Genomic DNA, 12,603 nt, shown 5'->3' on the forward strand with positions numbered 1-12,603 from the left:
GAGCCCGAGGCTCAGAGCTGTTGTTGGGCTCTCCCTTTTCCCTCACATACCGCGGTGTTGGGACCTTTTTTGTTTCACACCCTCTGGCATCCTCCTTACACAGATAAACCCAGAGGGGTGGGTTAGAAGGGATGGGTTTGAAGGGCTGGGTTTGAAGGGACGTACCTGCTTGCTCACAAAGTCTTGAGGGGAAAAGGGTCCCTGAGAACTTACAGGATTCTTTCGAGGAGCTGGTGGTGGTGGGACAGAGGGGAAGGGAGAAAGGGAGCTCATTCTGGAAGGAGAGGGAGGCGGGAAAAAAAGGAGTGAGGAGAAGGGCGGGAAAGGAGAATCTACCCTGTGAGGAATGTCAGGTGCGAAGAGGGATCAGTCCTGGAGAGAAAAGGGAAGTTTTAGGGCTGCCCTGACCACCCCAGAAGGTGAGGCTGAAGGGGGGAACTCTGAGGGGAACGGCCTCACCGTCGGGGCAAGGAGCTGGGAGCGCAGGTCCCGGCCCAGGCCTTGAGGACTGAGGGACGGGCAGCGGCTGCGGGCAGCGGCCATGGGTGAGGGTGCGGGACGCTGAGGGGAGCGGGACTGAGGCGCTGAAGGGATCGGCCCACGGTGCGGGGCCAGGAGTTGAGGAGGGCGGTCCCGGGGCGGGATGGGGAGGGGAGAGAGCGGGTGAGCGATGAAGGGAGCGGCTCCCGGTGCGGAGCGAAGAGCGGGGGGGTGAGGAGCGGCGGGATCCGCCCTTGAGGGCGGGCTACCGGGAGGCGGCTCCGCGGCCCGGGAGGCGGCACCGGGGCCCGGGGGGGGCGGTCCCGGCGGGGCCGGGCCGGGCCGGGCTGAGGGGGGGGTGGGTGTATTGTTCCTTGCGCGGTGCATGCCGGGCCCGCCTCAGCCCCCAACATGGCGTCGCGCTGTCACCTGTGTGTGTGAGGAGGGAGCGGGGACGTGGTGGCTGCGGGCGGGCACGGCGGCTCCCGGAGGTCCCCGCTCCGCCGGCGTCGCGGTGGCAACGCGCCGCTCCTCGCTGCTCCCCACCCCGCTCCGGTTGTCCGGCACCCAGGTCGCTGGGGACCCCCCTGCCCCCGCCCTGCCCCCGCCATGGGGGGGTAGCGGCAGCCGCCTCGCCTCAGCCCTGCGCAGCCCCCCCGCCGCCCGCGCCATGGGGTCCCCGGCGGGCGCTTCGGCGGCGACGGCGGCCACCGACTCGGCCCAGTGGCTGTCGGTGAAGGAGGAGACCATCTTCCTGCACGACGGGCTGATCCGGGTCACCGACCTGGCCGAGCTGCCCAGCGAGATCATTGGGGTGGCCGAGCCCGGAGACACCGAGCTGGAGGTGAGGGAGAAGGGCCCGAGGGCTGAGGGGAGGGATGGGGGTAGGGGCGAGGGGAAGGTGGGGAGGGGGATGAGGAGGAAGAAAAAGAAGAGTCCCTGAGGGAAGGGGGGGACAGTGGGGCCCTGAGGCCGAGAGGAAGAGGCCGATGTTAGGGGGGGACCGCAGGCAGGGTGAGGAGGGGAGGATGAGGGGGATGCGGCTGTGAGGTGAAGGATTGGGAGTGTGGAGCTCGCTGGTTCTGAAGCTGTCCGCTTGGCTGAAGTCCATCTGGTTTATTTCAAATAAATAACGAGTGGAGCTGGGCAGGAGGGTGGTGAAGCGGCCGTGAAGATGGAGGGTGAAGTGTTTGGTGCTACCTCCCTGGTTTGGATCTGCAGCGTTAGGAAATCCGAGCCCCTCTCGCGGATTTCAAGGTGGCCTCTGGCTCATTTATTTTTATTTCGGGTTTGCCGTCTTGTTTTGCTGTTACTTTGAGATGGTTTGTCGTGAATCAGCCTTACCGTAAGATGCTTATGGTGCTGGGGTGTCCGGGTGTTTAATTCGGGCTGTTTAATTCAGGGATTCCTATTGAAGAGCCAGGAGGGCAGCTGAGATTTTTTTTTTTTTCCTTCCAGCTTTTTACCTTCTCAGAACTGCTGCCGGGTTTGGCTGCAGGAGGCTGGCACAGCTGTGGTAGCTTAGGAGGAGCCGGTGAATGTCACAGATTGTAGGCTGCATCTATTTTGTAGACTGCAATTTAAAAAAAAGAAAAATTACATATATTTTTTTTCCTCCCTTCCCCGTGTGCCTCCCTTCTCATCTTTCACCCCGCCCTCTTCCCCAGCAGTGTGGCTTGCAATGACACAGGGTCTTTGTCAGAGGAGCTGAGTGGTGTGAGCAGAGAGGGGATGGTTCAGCAAGAGCTTTATCTGGGTGCTGGGTTAGGGCATTTAGGCCTCCAGCCCCTTTCATGAGGCTTTAGCTGCTGACTGGGGTGTTGCTAAGAAGAACTCATGAGCCAGGCTTGCAGTTCTGACATCAGTGTTTGGTGGGATTCTGTCTCTGTGGTGTTTACAAAAACTTCCCCACAGCCTTACCTAAGGAAAAGGTGTTTTTTTCTGCTGAATGTGCCATTTCTGTTCTCTGTGATGTGATACTGAGGATTGGGATGGGAACACTGAGCTGCTCCCATGAAATGGATGTTGGCAAGTATCACATGAACAGGAGGAGAGAGACTTTTAAGGTGGATGATTTATCTCCGGGTCTATAAACATGGAAGGATTCTCCCTTGGGATCCGAGTCCACCCTGGCAAGCAGAAATATTCAAGAAAATATTTATTTCAGTCCCATTCCCTAGTTCTAGAAGCAGCATTGAATCAGATAACTGTGTTATAATCCTCTGTGCTCCCACAGCATTGCTCACCTTGTATCCCAGGAAAAGAGGAGATCCTTTAAAAAACCAAACCAAACACTTGAGCTCTCCAGAATTTGATGTTAGTGCTAGGAATGTCTGTGAAATTAGAATTATTTTCAGGATATAGGGATGGAATTAGTGTTATTGTGTCTTGTCCTTTATGACACTTCTACAGTCAGTGTTTCAGCAATCCAGTGCTATTGATTCACATAATTTTTCCTGCTCCAGAGATTATTTTTTTTCCTTTCTGTTGTGCATGTTTGTACTGTGAAACTTTAAAAAGTCTTATTTGTTGATTTTGTTTTGTTTTATTTTTCTGCTGTGGTACTCATGTTGATCTCTAGTCTTAAGTCACAGAATATTAAAGTATTTTATTTCCTTCCACTGAAAGACTTGATGACCACAAGTGACTTATTTTTCAGACCTTGTTTGTAAAATGGTTTTTATTTTTAGTGTTGAGGGGGGGGGTGTCAAAATGAAATTTCAAGTGGTGTAAATGTAAGTTATTTAGCTCATAACTTTTCTTTGCCTTTTACATTTTTAATTTTTGTTATTATTATTATTATTTTTCTAATAAAGGGCCACCTTGGTAATCTGGGATGGCTTTGAGAAGCCATTTTGTGGAAATAGGTGCATGCATCTTACTGAAGTGTGGCTGTGCCATCCACTTGTACACTGAATAGCTCATTTGCACTGTTTCTACTCCTACTTGCAATGTAATAAATATATTTGAACATAATCCAAATAGAAATCTCTTGGGATGTGTTATTGGACAAGAACAGGAGATGCTGCAGCTGCTGCTTTGATTAGTAAACTTCTTGTGCTTCATCAGTGGTGGTCAGGACCCTGACTGGATTCCTGATATGATGTGTGTCATTAAAAAATAAAATATACCTAAAAGGATTTGTTTTGGGGGGTGGAGAGTATAATTTTGTTCTGTTTTGGTTAAATATCTCTTTAAAGAGCTTATTGGTGAATGCTGTCAGTGTATCTGGATGTGTTTCCTTTGTCCTTCTGTTCAAAAGTTTTTTCTATTTATAAAAAGGAAAGCAGAAGAAGAAATGTTAGGGTACTGGTGTTATGCCAAGAAAAGCTTATGAAAATGGATCATTTTTTAATTTTGACTCCCATACAACTTTTATGTAATTTATTTATATATATGTGTGTGTATATATGGATTTTTTAATCCCAAAGTGCTAGGTTAGGAAAGTGTTAACCTTCTCTTTCATGTGAAGGTAACTTGTTCAAGAGTATCCTCAGATTTAAAGAGTGTGTGTGGGGCTTTGGTTGTAGTTTTTATGTAAATGATACATGCCAGCTTCTTAGACTGTCAGCATATTAACAAATACTAATTATTACCAAAAAGAGAGGGGACATTTTAATTTTATTTTTTTTTAATTTGAGATAATTTTGTAACGATGTGCATATGGAATGGGTTTCCCACTGAAATCTTCTAGCCAGGAGCCCTGGATTAGTTAGTAATTATGCAAGCCTTTGCACCCTTAGAGTCTTTCACACAGAGGAATGACATTCAAAGTCCAAAGTCTGCTGCTTCTTGGAGACAACCTTGTGTGACTAACAACTGGAGGTGTTGCCATGACATTTTGTCTGCTCTCTGCCCTGGATGTCAATGCCTGCACGGGAGGGACAGCTTAATGGAAGATGAGCTGTTCTTTAATGTGCCAGAATGGAAACTGCAGCCCTCTCAGGATCCTCCCAGCCAAACATCTTGCCCTGAGCCAACAGCCCCTGGGAGCAGGGCAGGGGATGGAGCTGAAGGTAGAGCTCAATTAAACCATGTGGTTTTAATCTGCCTGCAAGCCAGAGTCAATATGCTGAGCCTTAGGAGAGCAGCAGCAGTGTCAGGGGATGTGTTAACCCTTGGTAACCTCATAAAGCCAGGCCTGGACAGGGGTTGTTCACACAAAGGATGACACAGGGAAAAAAAAAAACAAAACAAAAAACCCCACTCACTGTATCTGGGCAGCTCAGTGTGGTTGGCACATGTTCCTGGTGTCCTCCTTCCATTCCAAGAGGCCTTCTTTGGGATCTTCACATTTGTTTGCTTTAGTTTTAAATTTGCACTCTTGGCAATTTTTCAGCTAAGTAGTGAGAGGCTCAGTTAGGTTCTTTGTTGTTGTTTTTTCCCCCCTACAAGGAAATAAGAAGGAAGAAAGACAAATCTTCAATGTATAGCCACAGTGGGAAGTAGAACAACCTTACTGTCACTCCATTTCACTCAGAAGCACTCTGTTATATAAAACAGAGAAATGAAATATTTTTTTTTCTTAACTCTGTTTTTAAGGTGAAGCTGGAAGTGTATCTCCTACCTCAGCAGCTGTCTGGATCATGTGTATATCTGTACTCATCTCATGTTTACACTCATGCCAGGCTGTTTTAGTGTAGGACAGTATGAGATGCCAGTGGGCAGCCATCCCTCTGCACTGTAGATATGTATTTTTAACCAAATGTCAGTGTAAAAAAAAAAAAAATAATTTTTTTAAAGGTGGTGTCCTTTCCTTTTCCCTCCCAATATGCTCTGGGATAGCCTTCTAGGGAGAAGTCAATCAACTGAAGTCCAGTGCTATTGTCCCAAGCTGTGCCAGTCCTGTGACTGATTTGTGCTTCCTGTCAAAATGATTTACACTTGCAGGCATCACCTAAACTTGAATCTTTCACCCCTTTTCCTCATGGACTCCCAGGAACATATTGTCACCCTTCCCTGATTGCTGAAGGAGAGAGTAGTTCCCTAATTATCTAGGTCAGTGCTTCACAAGTCTTGCTGCCTGTGACCTTCCTTCCATCTACAAGCTTCACCTCTGTCAAGATAAAAATCCCTAATGCCAGCAGAAACAATTGACTTTTTCCTAAGTGCCTGACCCCTCCTGGGGTGCTGACCTCCAGCCTGGCAACTCCTGACCCAGGCTTGTAGCTGTCCTGGGCTGCCCTCTGCATCCCCTTCCACTTCACAGACTCAAGTATTCCTCTTGGGGAGACTTTCTGGCTTTCAGAGTAACCCCAGATGAAGCTGCTTCTAGAAGTTAGTTCCTCCCAGGCAGATAACCTTAGAGATATGTGCCTGGGCTGTTATGTTTGCCCAGGAGCTGGTGGCATTCTTTCAGAAATTGTTGTAAATGTCTTGCTTACCTTCTGAGAGGACTGAAATCTGGACTGCTTTCTTTTTAATTCTTACAGTGAATAATCTGTGTAAACCACCACCAATGTGGTGTGTCCTGACCTCCAGCAGAGCTCCTCTAATTATCATCAGTTGGCATAAATCAACCTGTTTGAATTCATTACATTTCTGCTACATGGACTATCATGCCTCTTGGCTTCTTAGTTTTAAAGGCAGGTTTTAAGCTATCCTAGTAGAGAAATATTAGAAAACTTCTAAAGGATGATTTTGTAAAGATGTTTCCCAAATACAGTTCTTTACCAATTGCAGCTGCACTCTGATCTGCACTCTGGATGTTTAGATGATACAGATTTTTCTTTACCTTTTCATCTACTGCTGAAATAAGAGCCAAAGAAATCTTTCAATAAATGAACAAAGAAACAAGATTTTCTATTATAAGACTGGTTTGGATTTTTGTTTTGGATTTTTTGTGGGTTTCTTTGGTGTGTTTACAGCTTGCCTGTACTCTTCAGTCATCTCAAATGTCAAGGTTATTTGGTAAACTTGTACAGTTACCAAAATGATGTTTGGTAGAGTATTGTGGATGCAGTAGAAGATAGAGATTTCTTAGTGCTTATTTCTGAGCAAGTCATTAGGTTTCTAGTACTTTCACAAGGGAAAATAGTTCATGCTTTCAGATGAGTTACTCAAAAGCTGTGCTGCTACATCCAGGATTATGAATTAGTAGAGGCTTTGAACAAGGTGATATGATTAAAATTTCCTGAAGCAGAAAAAAATCAGAACAATCTTACCCTGTAGTTTGCAACTGCAACACTAAAAGCAGGATGTGAAGTCTGCAGCAGCTGCTCAGAACCTACAAAAATTTCAATATCCAAGACATCAGGATGAAAATGTTTGCACATATTTATATATTTTACAAACACAGAGGTGAATCAAAGAGCAAGCTTTCTGGAGGGGTTAGAAAATTGTTTTAAAAGAAATCAAGGCAGTGTTTGCACTCAGACAGCTTCCTACTGCCTGGCTGCAGGAGTTGCCATGAGCAGAAATGCTGGGAGCCAGCAGAGCAGCAGGGTGGAGGGCTAGGAAGATGCATACAGTGGTGTTTGTGGGGGAAATTTAAACTTCATCTGTGTCCTTAAAACTGTCGATTCTGGTATTAACCTTCCAGAATCATCTATACATTCATTCACTCTTTTTTGTGCATTATTTTCTTTGTTTTTCTAGAGACAGCTCAAGTAAACAAGCAGTACTCCCTGCTGCTAACTCTGTGGTATGAGAGGAATGACCTTAGAGCTGTAATGTGGTGTTGAAAGTAAGGGAGTTGCATTTTTTCGTGCTGTTGTTAAAGCTACCTTCCTATTCTGAGATTGCTTTTTGGTTTCTCTCTGGTTATTTCCTCCTGTGAGATGGGAATAATACTTGTTTAATACTCAGGGGGGTATTACCCATGTAATTGCTATTGGTAAATGTACCACCATCTTCAAGAAGCTGCTCTCTTTAAGTGTGAAGTTCAGCCAATTTAATTACAGAGAGAAAGAATTAAGTGCTGGTTTGGAGATTTAAAAGCTTTCAGTGGGAATGTGTAACTTTAGGGAAGGATCCACCTTGGTGAGCAGCTTCACTGCTCATCACTTCATCACTTCCCTCTGCAGCACAACTAAACCTGGTGAATGAAAACAGAGCTGGGAAAGCTCCTGGAAAAACTCCTTGTTCATGGCTGTCACTGGCCATGAATTTCTTATTTTCCATTCTACCAGCTCCACACGAGGGAACTGGTCTAAGGCAAAAATCTAGCTTTAAAAAAACCCCAAAACCAGAAAAACCCCAACCCTGCAGGCACTGCTGCCAGCAGGAGGGGCAGGATGAGCAGGGAGGGATTTTAGCCAGAGGAGAAAGCTACCTTGTAGTGACAGCTCACTTTAAATTTACTTGATGTAGTCATAAAACCTCAGGCTAAAACTCTTCATGTAGATGAGTGTGTGTTAATTGGAGTTCCTGGGGTATTTCCTATCAGCAGAGAACCCCAAACATTGGCCAAAACCATGATCTGAGGGGGAAAGTACCTGGTTAAGGTCATGCAGTTTTTTCAGTACTTCAATAAGATGTGTATGAGAAGGAAAACATGTAAAAAAAAGAAATCTGTCCCATATTGGAACTGTCTTCTAAATCTGCTGTATCTCCTGCACTTCATGCATGGTTAACCCAAATTAGTTGCATATTTTGTTTATGACAGACCAAAGCAAAACACTCCTAACAGCTCAGGACAGACCATGCTATGCTTGTAGAGCAAATTAGAAACTGTGAGCTGAGTGAGAAAATAAAACTTCAGTAGGAGAAGGCTTTTCAGCAGCGTATCAGCAAATACTCAACATTGACTTTTGTCTTGGATAAATCAGGAGAAAAACAGAGATGTAGAGAAGTATCAAAGACAAAACGTTTCCTCTTCCTCCCAAACTTTGTAACCTGAGGAACAGGAGCCTGCAATAGAGCCACAACTTTTCCTGACATGAAGCAGAGGCAACATCTGCAATGTTAAATTATATGCAAAATAGGGAGCTTTCTGCAACAGTTGGGTTACAGTTTTGTTGATGAGAACTCCCCAAGCATAACAGGGGAAACTTGAAGGAAACTGAAATAAACATTGGTCAGGTGCAACTGGAACTCCTCTTTGGTTTTGTTTGTAATTTGGCTGAAAGAAAGCAATTCACCTGTGTTGGAATATTTAAACCTCCTGGTTGTTATCACAAAGGGAATTATTAGGAGGGAAACCCCCTGAGCTTACCACAGCTTCTTTTTTGTGATGCCTTTGTCATTAGTGTAGAGCAGAGAACTCTACTTCAGCATTTAGCTCTCAAGATGAAAACACTGAGTCTCCCTTTCCTCCTGTTCTGCAGCTTTTTAGCACCTTTTGAAGGTCTCTCTGTACTTGGTTAAGTTCAAGAACTTTGAAAGCAAAACTGGTTTAGAAAGGGATTGTATAAACACTTTTGAGACAATAGAAAACAAATTAATGTGAGGTAGTTGTTTTAAATGTATAATATGTGGTTTAAAGACTAATATGCTTAATCTACATGAGGAAATTAATTGAAAGAGGTTCATTAAGTTTTAAGAAGCTCAATACTAGCATCTATTCAAGTGTAATTATTGTGTGAATTACTTTGAAGTGAACTTTTCATGACTTTAATGGGAAGTGTTCTATTGAAAAGCTGTTCTGTTGACATTATCCAGGGTGTTTGCAGAATGGCAGATGTGATTTGTCCTGGAGCATTCTATCAAGCTGTTCAAAACTCTGCAATTAGACCTAGATGTCTATTTATTATTCTATATGACTACTGCCTACAAAAGAACCCAAACAAAACCCCAAACAACCATCACAGGATGAAATTACCCACTGCATCTCTTCATCTCACACATTCCTCTTCCCTTTAAAAAAAAATATTTAAGAGGAAATGAAGGGAAAAACAACTTTCCAGCATCAAGATGGAGCAAAGAGAGTGTGCTGGGGGGTGGGTGAGATGCAGGCAGAAGCCCTTTGGACACTGGAGTTTGAAGGATCAGAAAGTGTTTGGCTCCTTGGTTTCCTTGAGGCTGCTATAGTGAAGTGACTTTGCTGAGCTCAGCTGTTGTGTACTGTAGGGACAAAAGTTTTCTGTAAATTACCTAAAATCCTGAGTTCTTTAAGCACCAGCCTGGGGACTGATCCATAAATCTGTTCCTTTCTCTCATGGTTTGCTTGTTTTCAGTCGTTCCAGCTTTGTCTTCAGCTTTCCTTAGAAGTGCCAGAAAGGCTCCTTTCTTCTGTCTGAAATGATGATGATGAGATTTTTAGGTTTTTAGACTATGGCAGCAGCTGGAAATATTTTGAGAAAGATGGAGCTGAGTGCAATCTGGTAAAATTGAGGGCTGAAAAAACCAGGGGAGGGTGAGTGTGTGACAGGAGTCTTGGTTCACTTTAGAGAGGTGGTTGGTTGGTTGGTTGGTTTGAGAAGCTGTAAAACTAGAACATAACCGTTCCTATTACAGAGGCTTGTTGACCCGTTAGTTCCCATAGAAGGGATCTAAACTCAGCTTCCACCCTCTTGGTCCTTTTGAAGTTTTTAGCAAAATTGCCTCGATTACAAAATAAAAATGCTCCAGAGGAGGCAAGTCTTTATTTTCAAAAATACTAATTCTTATGTGCTTTTCTTTGTAATTTATATTGTTTTAGCATCATGATTGGAAGTCCAACAATCTCTGCCAGCCTCAGAGGTGATGCTGATGCAGGAGGAGAAGACTCCATGCCATGCACAGGCTCTTTGGCCTCCAGTGTACCTTTATTTCTGCCCAGAAATTTAATACTACTATTACTAATGATAAATAATTTTAAGAATATTGAATCATGGAATCATTTGGGTTGGAAGGGACCTCTTAAAGCCACCTAGTCCAACCCCCTTGCAAGAAGCATCCTCAGCTCCATCCCCAGGCTGCTGCACATCTGCTGATCCAGAAGTCACCCCAGGGGCACACATTACATCCCCCCACTCCTCCCTTCCTGAAAAGAAAGAAAACCCGTCTAAATCCCAACTTTCCCTTGCTTTGCAGATCCTGACATTTGAGACCAAGAACCCGAGGGAGCTGGCGGAGCGGTTGCGGTCGGTGTGCGGGAACCAGAGCAACGCCTACGCCCGGCTGCTGGAGTACCGGCTGAACGCGCTGCGGGGGCTCTGGAACGCCCAGCGCCAGCTCGCCCTGGAGGAGCAGCACGACCGGGAGAGCTCCGGGGATGAGGAAGCGCTGAGCTTGCTGAAACGTCAGGGCTTGTTGCAGCAGCCTGAGCAGGCGCCGTTTACTTCCCGCATGGGGCTCCTGTTGGTCTTTCCCCTCATTCAGTCTCAAAGCAGAACAGACCCTTCTCTCTGTAACATAACTGCTGAGGTGCTATTGAATTGCCTTCGGGACTGCCAGCCTTTGAGTCTGACCAAGGAGCCAGCTGACTGCCTCAATGGGATTGAGGCTTTGCTCTGCTCCTGGCTGGAAGACACTTCTGCTTCGGGCCAACAGATTCCCTATAAGCAAAGAGAAAATGCTGCTGCTGCCCTGGTTGCCTTGGCTTGTGCAAGGTAAGGAAGTTGCTGAAAGGACATGTGGTTGATGTTGGTAATAAGTGTTCAGTATTATTGGTGATCAATGTTCAATATTACTGGTAGTAAGTGTTCAGTCTTTAAATACTCACTTAAACATAAGAATCACAAATGATGTGACAGCACTGTCACTGCTAAATTTGGGGTTGCATTGGTCTTTCTGCTATGTAAATGTTGGGTTGGAAAGGGTGAAGCTGAGAAGCTAAGGCTTTACTTTTTTGTGTGTATTTAGCATATGTAAAACCAGAAGTATCTAGGTTAGAAAGGCTCTTGTGCATATTGCTGCTTCTGCTGCAGGGATCTGTTCTAGGAATGGTTCCAAATGTTTCTATCGTGGGGGGAAAGTTGTCTCTTCCCTTTGTGCTGCCCCTTTAATGCTGGAGGTTGTGCTTCTTCATTTGGCTGTAGAAGGCATCACTGCCAAGTTTCAGAGCAATTAATTTCAGATTTCAGTGTTGTGTGTGAAACATCTGGACGTATTTTTTCATTTCTTTGCCAGGAAGAGCTCATCCAGTGCAGGCTGACCTGTCCTGTGGCCTGTGTGGGTTTAGGATGGCATTAGGTGACTGAGGACAAAATGGCCATAATAATTTTATTAAAAACTTACTCCTTTTAGGGGATGGGGCTTGTGGAGAAGGGGAGGAGTATGGAGAACTCAGCCATGTGAACGTGGGTCGAAAGGCAGGAGCTGCCTCTTGGAAATCTTGGCTTTATTGTTTCTCAGATTGCAGTCTTGTCTGTCAAGTTTAGCTCTGCTTCAAGATGTTGGAGCTCTCAGTAGATGTCATGATTTGCTTTGGGAAAAGATTTATGGAGATGAAAACCACTTAATTTATAGTGTACTTGTTCTAATGAAGTCAATGAGGAGCCTACTGTATGTGGCAAACTCCTCTGCACTGACAACTGCCTGATCTAAAAGGCAATGTGCTTGAACATAGCTCAGATAAATTGGATTTGATCAACACAAGCTCATTTATTTTTTTTCCAGATGTCAGTTTTCAGGAAATATGGGATGTTCTTTTGCAGCTGAAAGAGCTAAATTTTAAATACAACTTTTGAAATGAAGGTTGATCTTACATATTCTTTGCAAATCTCTTTTGCATTGCATACCTTTGGAAGCCTTGATTTTTTTCCTTTAAATTTGAAGTCATGTGTTCTGAAGAAGTTGTCTTCAAAATGAGGCTATTCTTGAGGTTCCTAGTTGCAATCTTAGGTGCTTCATATCACAAAGAATAAACCAAGAGGGTGAATAGTGCTTTAAAGAATTAATAGAGGTGCTTTGAAGTATTTGGTGTCCATTTTCTCCAGGCTGAGGTTGATGGGTGAAGAGCTGAAAATGCCAGTGAGGAAAACAGGGTTTGGGGCTTGGAGGAGGAGGTGCTGTTAGGAAGTTAGCTGAGACTGTTCATGTGTGACAGAGAGCAAAAGGCTGAATGCAGGAGGGTGGATGGAAAAGATCTCTTCAATTGATCAGTCAGGCTTCTGGAGAAATCAATTCATAACTATTAGCATGGCTAAGAGACTGTCAGGATTCTTGTCTTTAGCAAGGCTGTTATGCCTGGAAATTAAGCCCCCAGGATGCTCAGAAAATGACTTCTTCCTAACACCCATGACCTTTAAAAATTTTATT

General features: G+C 44.9%; 1 protein-coding gene across 6 annotated transcripts in view; it reads left to right on the top strand.

The window, feature by feature from the left end:
• Window positions 1–884: 884 nt before the first annotated feature.
• Window positions 885–12,603, top strand: part of HECTD4 (HECT domain E3 ubiquitin protein ligase 4) — a 69,565-nt gene continuing 57,846 nt past the window's right edge. For all 6 annotated transcript variants that reach the window (XM_030460749.1, XM_030460750.1, XM_030460752.1 and 3 more), the window contains exons 1-2: window positions 885–1,324; window positions 10,435–10,952. In XM_030460749.1, the coding sequence (XP_030316609.1) occupies window positions 1,151–1,324; window positions 10,435–10,952 (692 nt within the window). In that variant the 5' untranslated portion in view covers window positions 885–1,150. The remainder of the gene's footprint in view (window positions 1,325–10,434; window positions 10,953–12,603) is intronic.

Source organism: Calypte anna, chromosome 15, assembly GCF_003957555.1.
Source record: "Calypte anna isolate BGI_N300 chromosome 15, bCalAnn1_v1.p, whole genome shotgun sequence".
Classification (NCBI taxonomy): Eukaryota; Metazoa; Chordata; class Aves; order Apodiformes; family Trochilidae; genus Calypte; species Calypte anna.